Genomic DNA, 13,596 nt, shown 5'->3' with positions numbered 1-13,596 from the left:
GGGCTTGGAGTTGTTTTAAGAAGCCGGCGGTCCTCTTTGACGCTGTCAGCTCACCGATCTGATCGGAATTAAACAACCGTTTCTTCAAACTGAGGTCGTTCAAAGAGCTATCTGCAGCAGGTAAGCTATTACCTGTTTCCATAGAAACCCCCTTTAAAAGCTCTGAACTGTCCCTTAAAATAGCTCTGATGAATGTTCAGACATAAATGTGGCGGCCCGCCTTCGGTGGGCTGCGTGTTTTGTTGAACACGCAGATAAGAAGACGCTCAAATATTAATGAAGTCAAAGACTACGATGTTTATCTGCAGGCGTGGAGAACAGAAATCCTCTCCGAACTCGCTGGGGTCCAAATGTTTGACACTAAAAGCTGAACTCCTCGGAGGAGCGGGTTTAATATTTCACCGGAGTCTGAGGAGCCACGTGTGAAGCAGAGTCTCCAAATGAATAAATCTCAGAATATATTAAAGCAAATCAAAAGCGGGTTTTTCTGTGTGATGTCTGCTCAGGCAGAGGAGCTGTTCGCATGAAGGACATTTTTTTTTCACGACTGATCTGCAAACCTCGCTGAAAAAAAAAAAAAAAAAGTGAAATGCTCACATTTTTCCGAGGTCCTGGAGCCGCCGCGCGCGTTTTGAGTAAATGCTGATGCCGCGTGCCTAATGAGCTGTGATACTGAAGTAAACAGTAGGTGTGAAAGAAGGCATCTTACCCAGTTAGCACCAACGTGAAGGTGATCCGTTTACACAGCGGCGAGGCCGTAAATCTAAAACCAAACAGTCTATGAATGCAGGAAGTCGTCTCGTTTCAACATTTTAATTTACAGGAGGGTGGGACGGGCACCTCTGTGTTATTCAGTAACTGTTAACTGCGTCACGTGGCTCGAAAATGAGGATTTCCCCCCAAAAAAAATGGATTCTGAAGAAGCTGTCTGTCTGTTAGCGGAATATCTCATGAACCACTGGGCGGATTTTAATGAAACTCTCTGGAAGCAGTCATTGGATTTACATCTACAGCTCATTAACCTTTGGAGTCAACTTGATTCAATATGGCCGCCACAGCTAGTCAAGCTTAGCAAACACAGATATGCCTATAACTCTGGTAATTTGGCAGATATTCAGCTAAAATTTGGTGTGGTGGTAGCTGAGAGTCATCCACAACACATATGTGAAGTGCTAACTGATTGGTTTATATCTTTGCCATTAACTATTCGAGTCGGCCCTCTGTCTGTTAGCAAAACATCTCATGAACCACTGGACGGATTTTAATGAAACCTTTGGGGAGTAATCACTGGATGTGCATCTACAACTCATTAACTTTTCAAATCAACGCAACTCAAGCTTTCTGCCACAGCTAATCCACTTTAACCAACATATAAACGGTTATAAGTCAGCCAGTTTTACAGATATTCCGCTAAAACTGGGTTAGTAGTAGCTGAGAGTCGTCTCCAGCAGATATTGAGAAAGCTGACTGGATGCAGGAGATCTTTGTGTGAGAAAAGCTGATTTAAAAAGAGTTTGAATCCCCAGAGATTTATCATAAACAGTCATAAGTTCAGACTTTTATTTCACCAGGTCAGCACCGAAGATCTTTGAGTCAGATGTTTAGATTTTAGGCCGTGTTGATGGGGAGTTTGGTCACTTCCTGTGTTCGTGACGATACCCGGATGCTTCCTCTGACACGCGTATCAGGAAATAAAGCCGAGTGGGATCGATTTATATTAGTTGCGTATCAGATCCTAACTTCTGTCCAACCCGTTTTGTCCTTCCCGCCGACACGTCGTGAGATCAGTGCGCTCACGTGACGTCTGTTTCCTCCCTTCAGGTGTCCAGAATACCATCGAGCAGGAGGAGGGCCAGAACCGGTCGTCAGCTGACCTGAGGATACGGAAAACACAGGTGACGCTCGGGCCACAGCTAGAAATATATACAGCATATCACTGTTTTTATGTTTTCTTTTCCCGTTAAAAAGCTTTAATATTTACATGTAACGTGTTTTGGTCAAGTTGCATCCGGCTGAAAATGTACTTAAAGCTTTATATTGCTTGCTGCCATGATCGTGTATTTCCTCGTCTGTTAGCAAAATATCTCATGAACCAGTGGATGGATTTGAATCAAACTCTCAGAAAGCAATCGCTGGGTGTACGTCTACAACTAATTGACTTTTGGAGACAACCCAATTCAAGATGGCCACCACAGCTACTTGAGCTTATCAAAGACAAAAAAAGCTTAAATTCAGTCCGTTTTACAGATACTGAGCTAAAATTTAGGAAGGTAGTAGCTGAGAGTCATCCCCAACACATACTCCAAGCACAGGTTTTTTGTTTAAAGCTTTGTCAATAACTATTGGAGTCGACAATGTCTGCATATCTTCAGGTGCCTTGAATGCAATAGTTTTAAACAAAGATTTTTTACAAGCATTTAGTGCTCTAAATATGTGTTGGGTATGACTCTCAGCTACTTCCACACCAAATGTCAGCTCAGTATCTGTAAAATTAACTCAGTTACTGTTACTTTTGTGTTTGCTAAGTTTGATTAGCTGTGGCCGTCATCTTAAATTGGGTTGACTCCAAAAGTTATTCAGGTGTAGATGTACAACCAGCGATTACTTCCTGAGAGTTTGGTTAAAATCAATCCTCTGGTTCATGAGATATTTTGCTAACAGACAGACAAACAAACGCCCACAGACACAAGCGATGACATCATCGACGGCCGCCCGCTGCTGCCGTTAACGGGGCTGACGCAACGTTCTGTTTTGTCGCTCCTCGTTGTCTCTCCAGCACTCCACGCTGTCCCGCAAGTTTGTGGAGGTGATGTCAGAGTACAACACCACCCAGTCGGACTACAGAGAGCGCTGCAAAGGACGCATTCAGAGGCAGCTGGAGATCAGTGAGTCGGCCTGGGTGACTCAGCCCTCCAACAGTCTCACACACACACACACACGGGCGCTGCATGGGTGCAGAACGTCAGCGTTCACCTTCAGTCAGAGAAGGTTTCATTTTCCTGCTTTACACAGAAACTAAAAAGCATTTTTGCTCAGATTTAGTGATTTCTTGCTGCATCATTTGCATCCAAGCACCTCTTGGAGGCATTTATTTAATCCAGTGGACAACAAAAGCTTGTTCTGTTTCAAACAAAAAAAACCCCAAATATCAGAATGTTACCCGTTAACTCCCAACCTTTCTGGTGTCCCAGATGCTCTATTTTACCCTGAAACACCAAAGGGAACAAACGCTTGATTGTTATTTTTTTAATCTTTTCTCCACCCCCTCCTCTCCCGTCAGATACGTGTGTGGAGGAGCATGGTGTAAACGGACGCTTCATTGGTGAATTTAGCCTTGGCCACGTCTAAATTGTGTAATTGTTCCTAAACAATGATTTTTATTCGCTGTTAAGACAACACGCTGCAGAAATCTGAAGCAGTCATGCTGAGGATTTAAAGTGGACCCATTTATTGTAAATAAGGAACACTCACAAAAAAAAAAAAAAACATTTCAGAGGAAATGTGCATATTTTCCCAAACAGCCTCCTGTGCACAGTTCTCCTCTCTTTGTGAAATGTGAGGTATTTTTAATTTATTTTTTTTTTTGTTTTTGGAACCAGCAGTCTTGACTGCTCCCGTCCTGGTTCTGTTAATCCATTCCATTTGGACAGCGGAGCTTCTGATGTTTGTGTCCTCTCTGTGGCTTTTATTCTGATGGGGCTGATTTCATTTTCAACCCTGTAAAACAACGTCCTGTTCTCCACAAACGAAGGTCACTGCTTTGCTACTGAATGCAGCAGATAAAACCCTTAGAGGTCCACGTGTTGTTAGATCAGGCTGGATCAGGCTGGGTGTTTTTACAGCTCCTAAATCTCTCACTAACTTTGCTCCAGACTACCAGTGGAGAAGCTGAAGTAGACGACCAGTGGCCTTCAAAATAAAAGCATTGCAAAAGCCAGTTTGTGTGTGACACTACGTCTCTAACCATCTGTAACGATTGTTGTTGTTGGTGAAAGGACCTTAAAGAACCCAAGGATTCGGAGCAGCAGGCAGGTTGAATCCAAATCCAAGAAAACAAAACCAGGACACAAAAAAAACAATCCCAAAACTAAACAGGGGATTCACTCTGAGCCTATCGGGTGGGGCGATTAGTAAATGGGAGCAGGTGGGTTAATAACAAACGGTTAACAGGTGTGTCGCGAGGCAAGACGGAGTTACTGAGAGGACGCTATGAGCAGGAACGGGAAACCAAACCAAACTGCCAGGCTGACAAACACAGCCAACAAAACGCAGATGACAGGAAGTAGGAAACACCGGCGCAAACAAATCAACTGAAACGTACTGAAAACAGGAATAAAAACCAGGAAAACAAATCAAAACGCTCCAAAACCAAGACACCATCAGGAGGAAAAATGTCCAGATGTTTTGGTTGTTCCAGTTCTTCACCACATTTTATTTTGAAACCGTTTCCCCTCCCACGGCAGCTCAGACCTGAGCTCCTCTCACTCGGGTTACTCCGCATCTGTAATGTGACTTGGCGGGTCCTGGCCGCGGGCCGACGTCGCTCGGCGCGGATTCAGGTTCGGGGGCAGTCGGCTTGTAGGTGTGAGCACCACCCGTCACAGCACGCTCCGAGGTGAATAAAAGCACCGACACGAGCGCACCTCGTCAGGTTAAACACCTGACTCACTCTTTCCCCTTGAAGGCCCTCCACATCCGTTTGGCTTTGATTTGTCAGCTGGTGGAATCACAGGAGGCCTCTGGCTGAAGCCACCTGTCGCCAAGGAAGGGATTTGACACACAGAGATGGAAAAAACCCAAACAAAAAAAAAACATGAGCGTTCGGAATAAACAGAGAAGACAAAGAGCACTTTTGGCTGTTTTGAAGGAGAACGATTCCCAACGATTTCCCTCGCTCTGATTACAGCTTTGGTAAATAAAATTATCCCGTCTAATTCAGTCCCTTTCGGTTTGTGTGGCATGAGAGCTGCGTCACTGTTGTTCCAACACCTTTGACTCGTTTGAGAGTGAATCAATAAAAGTGTCACACACACACACACACACACGCAGAGGGAAACATTTGCTGGTTTCTCAGGCTGAGTATCGATCCTGCTGCTGCTCACCTCCACTCAGACCTGCTGGATACAGACAGACAGGAAAAGAACAAAGAAGAAACTCACCTGTTTGTGTGGCTGATGGTGCTGCTTACCACTGATGTGAACGGGAGTTTTGTGGCGTTTGCTGGTAAATATATAAAATATTTCATCTACATGTTTAGGCACACAACACATTAAGATTCATGGCCTTTTGAAGCTAAAGTTGATTGATGGTTCTTATATTTTAAATAGTAGTTTTGTAATCTGCGATTTTTCTTTTAATTTGGTAGTTTTGTTAGAACCAGGGAACGAGGCTACAAGGAGCAGAGGTCCCAAAGGGGCAGGACTTCAAGGACTCAGGGTCGACTGTCCAGGAGGATGGGGAGTGTGGTGAAGAGGAGAAGAAGAGAGTCCAGGCAGGATGGAGAAAAGTTTCAGGAGTGATATGTGACAGAAGGGTGGCAGCAAAGGTCAAAGGAAAGGTTTATAAGACAGTGGTGAGAGAAGCCATGTTGGATGGTTTGGAGACAAAAAGACAGAAGACAGACTTTGGGAGGGACATGGATGGACAGGATTAGGAATGAGGTCATCAGAGGGACAGCACAGGTTGGACGACTGGGAGATAAAGTTAGAGAGGCCAGACTGAGATGGTTTGGACATGTGCAGAGGAGGGACAGGGGGTATATTGGTAGAAGGATGTTAGAGACGCAGCTGCCAGGAAAAAGACAAAGAGGAGACATATGGATGCAGTTAGAGAGGACATGGGGGGAGTTGGAGTGAGGACAGAGGACAGAGTAAGACGGAGGAGGACGACTCGACCCCTGAAAAGGGAACAGCCGAAAGAAAAATAAGTTGAAACCAAAGAATCTTGACCAAAGTTTCTGCATCATGACAAAAGAAGACATTCAGGTGTTGCACAACTATCTGAAGAAAAAAAACAAAACAAACAAACAAAAAAACAAAAGTCTTTGGGCAGTTTTTGCCTTCCAAGAAGGAAAGGTTGAGAAACAAAGCCGACCCTGCCGAAGCTCATCCCTGAGCTTCATCCAGAACCTGAGAGAAGACAAAAACAATTCAGCTTTAGGGAGACGGTCATGAAGGACGAGGTGTGGAGTAACACTGGAGTAAAGCCCACAAATTCACAGGGAGAACGTGCAAACTCTGCACAGATCGACTCCGGCCCACAAACAAACAGAAAATTATCCACAGATGAACTATGGGAGGAGAAATCATTTATTTATTGTCTGTCACCAACATGAAGTACGTCACCATCAGCTGAATGTTCCTTCAAAGAGAAGCAGGGCAGGGTAGGCTCGGAAGAAGGAAAGACTCAAAAAGAAGCCTATTTGTGTTAAAAAAAAAAAAAAAAGCTACTGCAGGTAATTGAGTTTCGGTTTGAAGGTATGATAAATCACCACACTGTGGCGAAGTTTTGATTCCGTATAAGCAGTAAGATTCACTCCCAACAAGCCAAAATGTATCCGGTATCTGTTAAAGTTTTACTCCAGCAGGCGTCTGTGGAGGTGACGAGTTCAGGCGTGTTTAGTAGATGGACAGTTTTGGGATGGTTTTTTTGGGTGAATTTCTAAGATCATATAAAGAAACAGACCTTCTGGCCCCTTCAGCGTCTCCTCGCTCAGCCGGGAGGCGGCAGATGTTGCACCTCACTCGGGATAAGATTCTTCCCGGAGGCCTTGAATCAGTGTGGACGCCGTGGACATTTACGACGTGATCGTCCAACGAGCTGCGGCCTCTGATGTTTGATTATCGTGTCTTTATTCCCCCGGCAGACGCTCCGGTGTCGAAGCTTCGTGCCTGTTAGACAAAATGGGGGCTGACTTCTGTGTGCGGATCGGCGAAACGCGCCAGAGAAAACGAACAGCATCGGCGGCGCTCGTGCAGCCGCTTCACTTTTCCCTCCGGCGATTTGACTCCGCCGCTGGAAATTAAATAATGCTCTTACTGGTGGCGAGATGGTATTAAAGATTTAATAGCTCCGAAGCAGTATGGGTGTAGTGAGACTCCTCGGCTTCGTATTGGGCTTCTCAGGGTTTGGGTCTCCATGGTAACAAATAAGAGCCTCCCTCGGAGCCTCAGAGCCTGTCATGGCTTTATAAAAAAACCACTGAGGAATGTGTGTGTGTTTGTTTGTGTGTGTGTGTGTAAGAAGTAAGATAAATGGAGTGGGACAGCACCAGAATGTCTTTGTTTGTGTGTGTGTGTGTGCTGCATCTTCATCTTTTCATTTGTGAAACAGCGAAATGTCCTTAATGAACAGAATCTTAGGCGTGTTAATAAAACCTTTAATCCCACCTAAATGGAATCCTTTGCTTTGATGAGGATGAAGGCTTTGTAGAATCTGTGACAAAAAAAAATAAAAAAAAAACAAGACTTATCCCCTCGGTAAATGTTACACAGCAGCTTCATCTGTATTCTTCTCATGAAAGCAATCATTGGGTCCGACTCCCCACCGCCATCGCTCTCCATCAACCTTCCTACCTGCTCTGCCACAGCGTCTGGATCACACACACACACACACACTCACACACGCTGTGATTAGATCATGAATGAAGGCTTCGGTAGTTTCCTCTGATGTCTCGTTGGCGCTGCAGCTGTAGGGGCCGTATCTGAAACGTGGACACCCGGCTTGTGAACCAGGAGTTAGACTGATCCCGCCTCTGTGTCCGTGTGGTAAATATCAGGAGAAATGGGAAACCCGTCTCCGTCTGAATCAGCTCACCTGCGCCTCTGAATCTGCCCAGCTCCGACTTGCTGTTCGCTCCCAGGCGTTCTCTTATAATTATTTTGTTTTGTTTTGGGGGTTTTTTGCGCTCAGCTGATGAGCGTTTTTCTCAAAATGTCAAATTATTTCTTTAAATAGACGGCGGCAGAGCTGGGGCTTGAATACTGTAACTCAGAGTGAGGCAGCACTGAAATATTTAATTACTTACAGCTTCATTTTTTTATATTTTTAAAGATATTTCCCGTCATAAAAAAGGAAATAGTTTGCTAATAAGTGAGGTGACTGTCGGTGGGATTTATCTGATCACCTGCTTTTAATTTCACCTTTTGATGACTTTAATCTTCTTGGGTTAAGATTTTTTGAGCACATCAATTGATGATAAAATGAAATTAGCATTCTTTGAAGGAATGCATATCACCCATCTTGCAAACCAACGCCCATCTTGCTACTACCACGCTAAACTTTAGTGCAATATCTATAAAACTGACCAGGTTGAAGCCATTTTGTTGTTTGCTACGGTCGACTCGTTGTAAATGGATTATATTCTGAAAGTTCTGTAAAATTTGTGAGATATTTTGCTAACAGACAGACACATTACAGCATCGCCCGCTGCCAGTAAAGACACAGAAATGTACTTAAATTAGTTCTGTTCAAGTTTGTTTTGTTTTATTTGTTTATTTGTGAAGGACAGTGTCCATTTTTGAACATTAGATAAATGATAAATGTTTGCCAAGAGAGTATTTTTCATCTGGTTGCTGCCATTTCAGCTTTCCCAGTGTTTTTCTTTATCTTTATATATTTTTTTAAATAAGTAGTCTTAGTTGTTAGCAGGATGTTGGTTTGATCATTAGAGCTGTTGAGCTGTGTCTCTAGAGGTGAAAAAAAAAGTTGTTTTTCTTTTAAAACGTCGGCTGTTTTTGCAGCCCACTCAGTTGTTATCAGGCTGTTAAATTTAGAGCCGGGTCTGCTTTCCTTAAGTGTCGATTTGAGTCAGAAATAAAAAGAGAAGAAGAAAAAAACATTCTTTAACTTCGTAACAAAGCGCTACTCTGTTGGCCACATCCTGCTGGTGAATCACTGGTTGGATTTGAGGAAGTGCCGTCTTAAAGTTCAGTCTGAGAGTCTTTGCAGGAGTGAAACACCTGCCAGGTGTGATCTCTGACATCATGTCCCACAGACAATAATCCGTACGGACTCCTTATTTTTTTCACCACAGCCACTCAAACCTCTCACAGATCAAATGAACAGAGGCTCTTTTCCTTTAAATATTTCCATTTTAACACGGCGTTTGCAGCCGTTATTCATTTTAACGCACACCAAAAAATATTGTCAGAAATTATTTTACTGTTTAACCTGGAATCTTCTAAATGTCGATGTTTTGTCCCCAGAGTGGCGCTTAAAGCCCATTTCATCAGTTTTGCTGTACTTTCACGAGAGATTGCAGGTTTTTCTTAAAAACCTGGTTATTTCAGCAAAAGACGACAGTTTTATTTAAAGGCTGGCTGATTTGTTCACATGAACTCCTTCCTTTAATAAACAGAACTTGCTGTCATGCACTATATGTATACATGTATAAGCATATAAATCCAGCGTCGGGACAGCCTTGTGTGAGCTGGGAGGATTTAAGATGTGCACGGAGTCTGACGGCATCTGACCTGCAGGAAGAGTGGGGCAGTAATGGAGCCCAGGAGAAGCAGCTCTGCAGGCAGACTCAGCATCCCACGTTCATATTAAATCAGGTGTAGAGAGCGGAGTGGGGGGGTGGATGGTTATGAAGTAGGACAAGCCTGCTGGGGCAAATAAAAATGGATGAGGAGCCAAGGCAAACAGCAGGAAGAGAAGCTGTCACTGAGGGGGTCAGCGGAAAAGTGGATATGAAGTTTGTCGTGAGGAGGACAAAATCTGAGGAAGGCTGTAAGACATCGATGCCGAGCCTTGTTTTTATTTCTTCTCTCCTTTCCCGGGAGGGGAAATGTGAAAGGACGGCTGACGTTTGAACGCGACTCGTCTTCCCCGACTCTCAGCTACGACCACGCCGAATTTCGGCTCGATATCTGTAAAGATCGCTGCGCTGTAGCTGTCGGCTTCAGTCTGAAACATGAAGATGAGCTCAGATACCTGAGAGACACACTCCCGTCCTCTGCAGCAGCTGCAGCCTCAAGTTTATTAACTCGGCTGCAGTTCAGTCACAAACTAAACTTTAAATGTAACACGGTCATTAGGAACAAATTAATTGAGGATAAGCTTGAAGGAAAGAGTCAGTTTTAATTGGCCCTCCAAGGAACATAAAGAGGAAGAGGGTGGTTGTTAACAGACAGAGTGTTTTATTACCGGAGGGGAGGGAGGGGTTATAAATCAGCTTCACTTCTTCACTTTACAGCTTAAACCTAAAAAACAGCTGAAGAACAAGTGTTGATTGAAGAGCTGTACTCTTAAAACAACAACAAAGGGTTAATAAATAAAAGTTATAAAAACAGCATTACTAAAAACACATTGAAGGGTCTGAGTCTGGATTGAAATGACTTTTTTCAGTCAGTAAGAGATTAAATGAGATGTTTTTTAAATCATTTCTGAAACGTTCTGATGGTTCGAGCTGAGAAGCTGAGAGACGTGTCCATAACAAAACAAAGACTTTTAAAATAATCAAATCTGGAGACAGAAAATGATTGTCAGACAGAGCCGAACATCAGCTGAAGCTCCCAGAGCTTCGTCCAGTTTTTTTTTTATTTTGTTCCAAATGTTCAGAGAATCTGTATTTTCTGTGAAAAATCAGAGTTGAATTCACGCAAACTAAAAGATTTGTTCAGCTGCTAACTGAACTGCTAAAGTTTAAACTCCCAAAACAGAAGCTAAAATGAGCCAAACAGAAGCCAAACTTCAAATAAGTGAAATTGTAGCTAAAACCTAAATCATCAAAACTGCAGCTTAAAGAATAGCTAGAAACTGTTTGCTAATTGTAGCAAAACCGTAACTTAAAGCTTCAATCAGCAAAACTGTAGCCAGACTGTAGCTAAAAGCTGCTGTTAGTAAAACCACAGCAAAAAGCTAAAATTAGCTAAATTGAAGGAAGAAGCTAAAGTTTGCAAAACAGTAGCTAAAAGTAAAGTTAAAAAACTGTTTACTAATTGAAGAAAAACCATACCTAATAGCTACAATTAGCAAAATGTTGCACAAACTTAACATTAGTGAAACAGAAGCTAAAAGCTAAAATGAGCAAAACTGTAGTGATGAGCTGGAATTAGCATAACTGTAGCTAAAAGCTAAAACCAGCAAACTCATAGGAAGAAGCTAATATTTAAAAAACTGTAGCTAAAAGCTAAAATTAGCATAAGAAGACAAAAACAGCATTTATGCTGAAAATGATGTCAGAAAATGTTTTTGAAGGACGTGAAGAGATTTTAATGTCTTTCTATGGGGACATTTAATTCAAAAAGTCTAAAAGCTACAAACAGTAAAAGTCTCACCACATTATTCCTGATCGAGATAAATGTTTTAAAGTTATGGTTAAAACACCACAAAGTATGCAGGAGTAGTTCACTAGAAAAACATATGGAAGAATATTTACTTCTGTGTTTGTTTTTATTTGTTTTAGCTGGCAGAAATACAACAAATGAGGAGTTGGAGAGCATGTTGGAGAGCGACAACCCAGCTATCTTTACCTCGGGGGTAAACGACCCAACCACTTCAGCACAGAAAGTAAAGACGCCCTTTCGGCACCGACCTCTCACTCTCCCTCTCCTCTGGTGTCGTACCTCCTCAGATCATAATGGACAACATCACGCAGCAAGCGATGAACGAGATCGAGACGCGGCACAACGAGATCATCAAGCTGGAGAACAGCATCAGAGAGCTTCACGGCATGTTCATGGACATGGCCATGCTGGTGGAGAGCCAGGTGAAAAACACACTGATCCTCTGTGCGCCGATTCAAACCGACCCCAGGTGTCCAGGTCGCGAAGCTTCAGTCACACGTTTGATTTACAGACTAATAAAGAGACATTTCAGCAAATCTACAGCTACTGATGCTGTCAGAGGTGGAGGCAGGGCGTGTTTTCAGCTCCATCCGGTCGTCCTGGAGCAAAATATACAGATGTTTGGAACCCAGAAACCATGACAAAAACCAGGGCTTCAATCTAGTTGTTTTACTTTGTTTTGTTGGATTTTAAGACCAGCAGCTTACAGGGACATAATCAGATCCTCATGTTTTCACATAAAAACAAAATTAGTTTTCAGGACCAGCCTCTGATAAAAGTTATTTAGTGATTCAATAAAGAAGACGAATAGTTGAACAGAAAAGAAATCTGCGTCTGAGGTCAAACTGTGATGCAAAACCATGGAAATGATAAGAAATGAACCTTGAAGCTTTACATTTCATTTAAATGTATTTATTTTAGTTTTTTTTAGGATCAGCTCCATCCAATAACATCATGTTCTCACCTAAAAAACAAAAATTGGTTTTCAGGACCAACATTTGCTACCACTTATACATCAATTCAGTATATAAGATGAATAATTGAACAGAAAATAAAGTTATATAGTTTGTTTCAGGTCAAACTGATGCTGCGATCCAGTTGATGCACCTGAGGAGGAACCATGCCAGATGCTGCTGTTCTTAAGACAATTTGTTTTAATGCAAAAAGATGAAAACGACAAAAAATTGACCCTCAAATCCTTGAATTGTTTTAAAATCTGTTTTATTTATTTATTTTAAGACCAGGGCCACCCAGTAATACTGCATCATGTTTCCAGTTAAGAGCAAAGTTAGTCGTCGGGAGCTGATAACAAATAAATAAATGTGTGTCTCAGGGTAAACTGTTACGCTGCGATCCAAATGGTACACCTGAGGAGGAACCAGACACCTCTGGTCCTGAGGCAAATTAACAATAAATGAACCTCAAATCCTTGAATTATATGTAACTTTAATAAATGGGTTTTTTTTGCTGGATTTCTGTGTTTATACCTTTTCCAGCCCAGTATTTAAGTTATTTTACTTTAATAAAAGCTTGTTGGGTTCCTGGGTTTACAGCAGTGGACATATTCATGTTGCTGTTCTTGCTTCTTGCCAGTAGATGGCGCTGCTGTGACAGCGTAGGACAGAACAGGACAGCGTTAGGCAGAAATACAGTGATGGCACCCTCGCTGCTCGATGAGCAACATTTCAAAACATTTAGAGCCTAATCCAGGATGTAATTCAGGATGTAATCCCTCACATCCTTCCACCTGCGTCAATAATCCTTAAACACCTTGGCTCTCCCGCTGAGATTCTTTCCTCGCCAGAAAAACGTCTGCAAGTGAAGAAAATGCATGAAAAGCCACAAAAACGACTAAAGAAATGTTGCTTTGTGAAAATAAAATATTTAAGAACTGTTTTTATGACTAATAATTTAATGTTCTGAGGGATTGAGATTATTCTTCAATGTGAAAGTAATTTTATCCGTTTCAGCTTTGCTTCTCTCTGTCCCCACCTCTCCGTGTTTTCTCCCCTTTTGTCACTCCTGTCACCGCTCCAATGACTCTAAGCTCTTGAGAAGCCGCTCCTCTTCTAAAGGTAATTACCCTGCATTTATCTCACGTTCTCTTTGACAAATCTTTGTAATTGTGCACGCATGTGGGAAAAACCGGGCAGCCAAGCGTTCCTTCCTCCCAAAGGTGCAAAAAATGATGCTGGTGTTATCGTTACTAACCCTCGCCGTGTTTTTGAATGTCTTGAGATGTTCGTGTCACAAGTGCAACCCTGCAAAAGAAAAAAGAAACGACTCAAAAGAATCTGTACGGAAC

At 42.6% G+C, this 13,596-nt stretch overlaps 1 protein-coding gene across 6 annotated transcripts in view; it reads left to right on the top strand.

Moving 5' to 3' along the window:
• stx1a (syntaxin 1A (brain)) overlaps window positions 1–13,596 on the top strand; it is a 71,680-nt gene that overhangs the window by 52,294 nt on the left and 5,790 nt on the right. For 2 of the 6 annotated variants that reach the window (XR_003039474.2, XM_017424766.3), the window contains exons 5-9: window positions 1,822–1,895; window positions 2,777–2,885; window positions 11,411–11,484; window positions 11,579–11,713; window positions 13,339–13,366. Coding sequence is in view for 3 of the 6 variants with exons in the window: in XM_017424766.3 (XP_017280255.1) it covers window positions 1,822–1,895; window positions 2,777–2,885; window positions 11,411–11,484; window positions 11,579–11,713; window positions 13,339–13,366 (420 nt within the window). In the remaining 3 variants the exon portion in view is untranslated. Of the gene's footprint in view, window positions 1–1,821; window positions 1,896–2,776; window positions 2,886–11,410; window positions 11,485–11,578; window positions 13,367–13,596 lie in introns of all 6 variants that reach the window. The other 4 variants (XM_017424763.3, XM_037973723.1, XR_003039475.2 and 1 more) reach the window with 3 other exon arrangements.

The sequence above is a fragment of the Kryptolebias marmoratus genome, linkage group LG2 (assembly GCF_001649575.2).
Source record: "Kryptolebias marmoratus isolate JLee-2015 linkage group LG2, ASM164957v2, whole genome shotgun sequence".
Lineage (NCBI taxonomy): Eukaryota > Metazoa > Chordata > Actinopteri > Cyprinodontiformes > Rivulidae > Kryptolebias > Kryptolebias marmoratus.
Note: the sequence above shows the minus strand (reverse complement) of the source record. Positions and strands in the feature narration are given on the sequence as shown.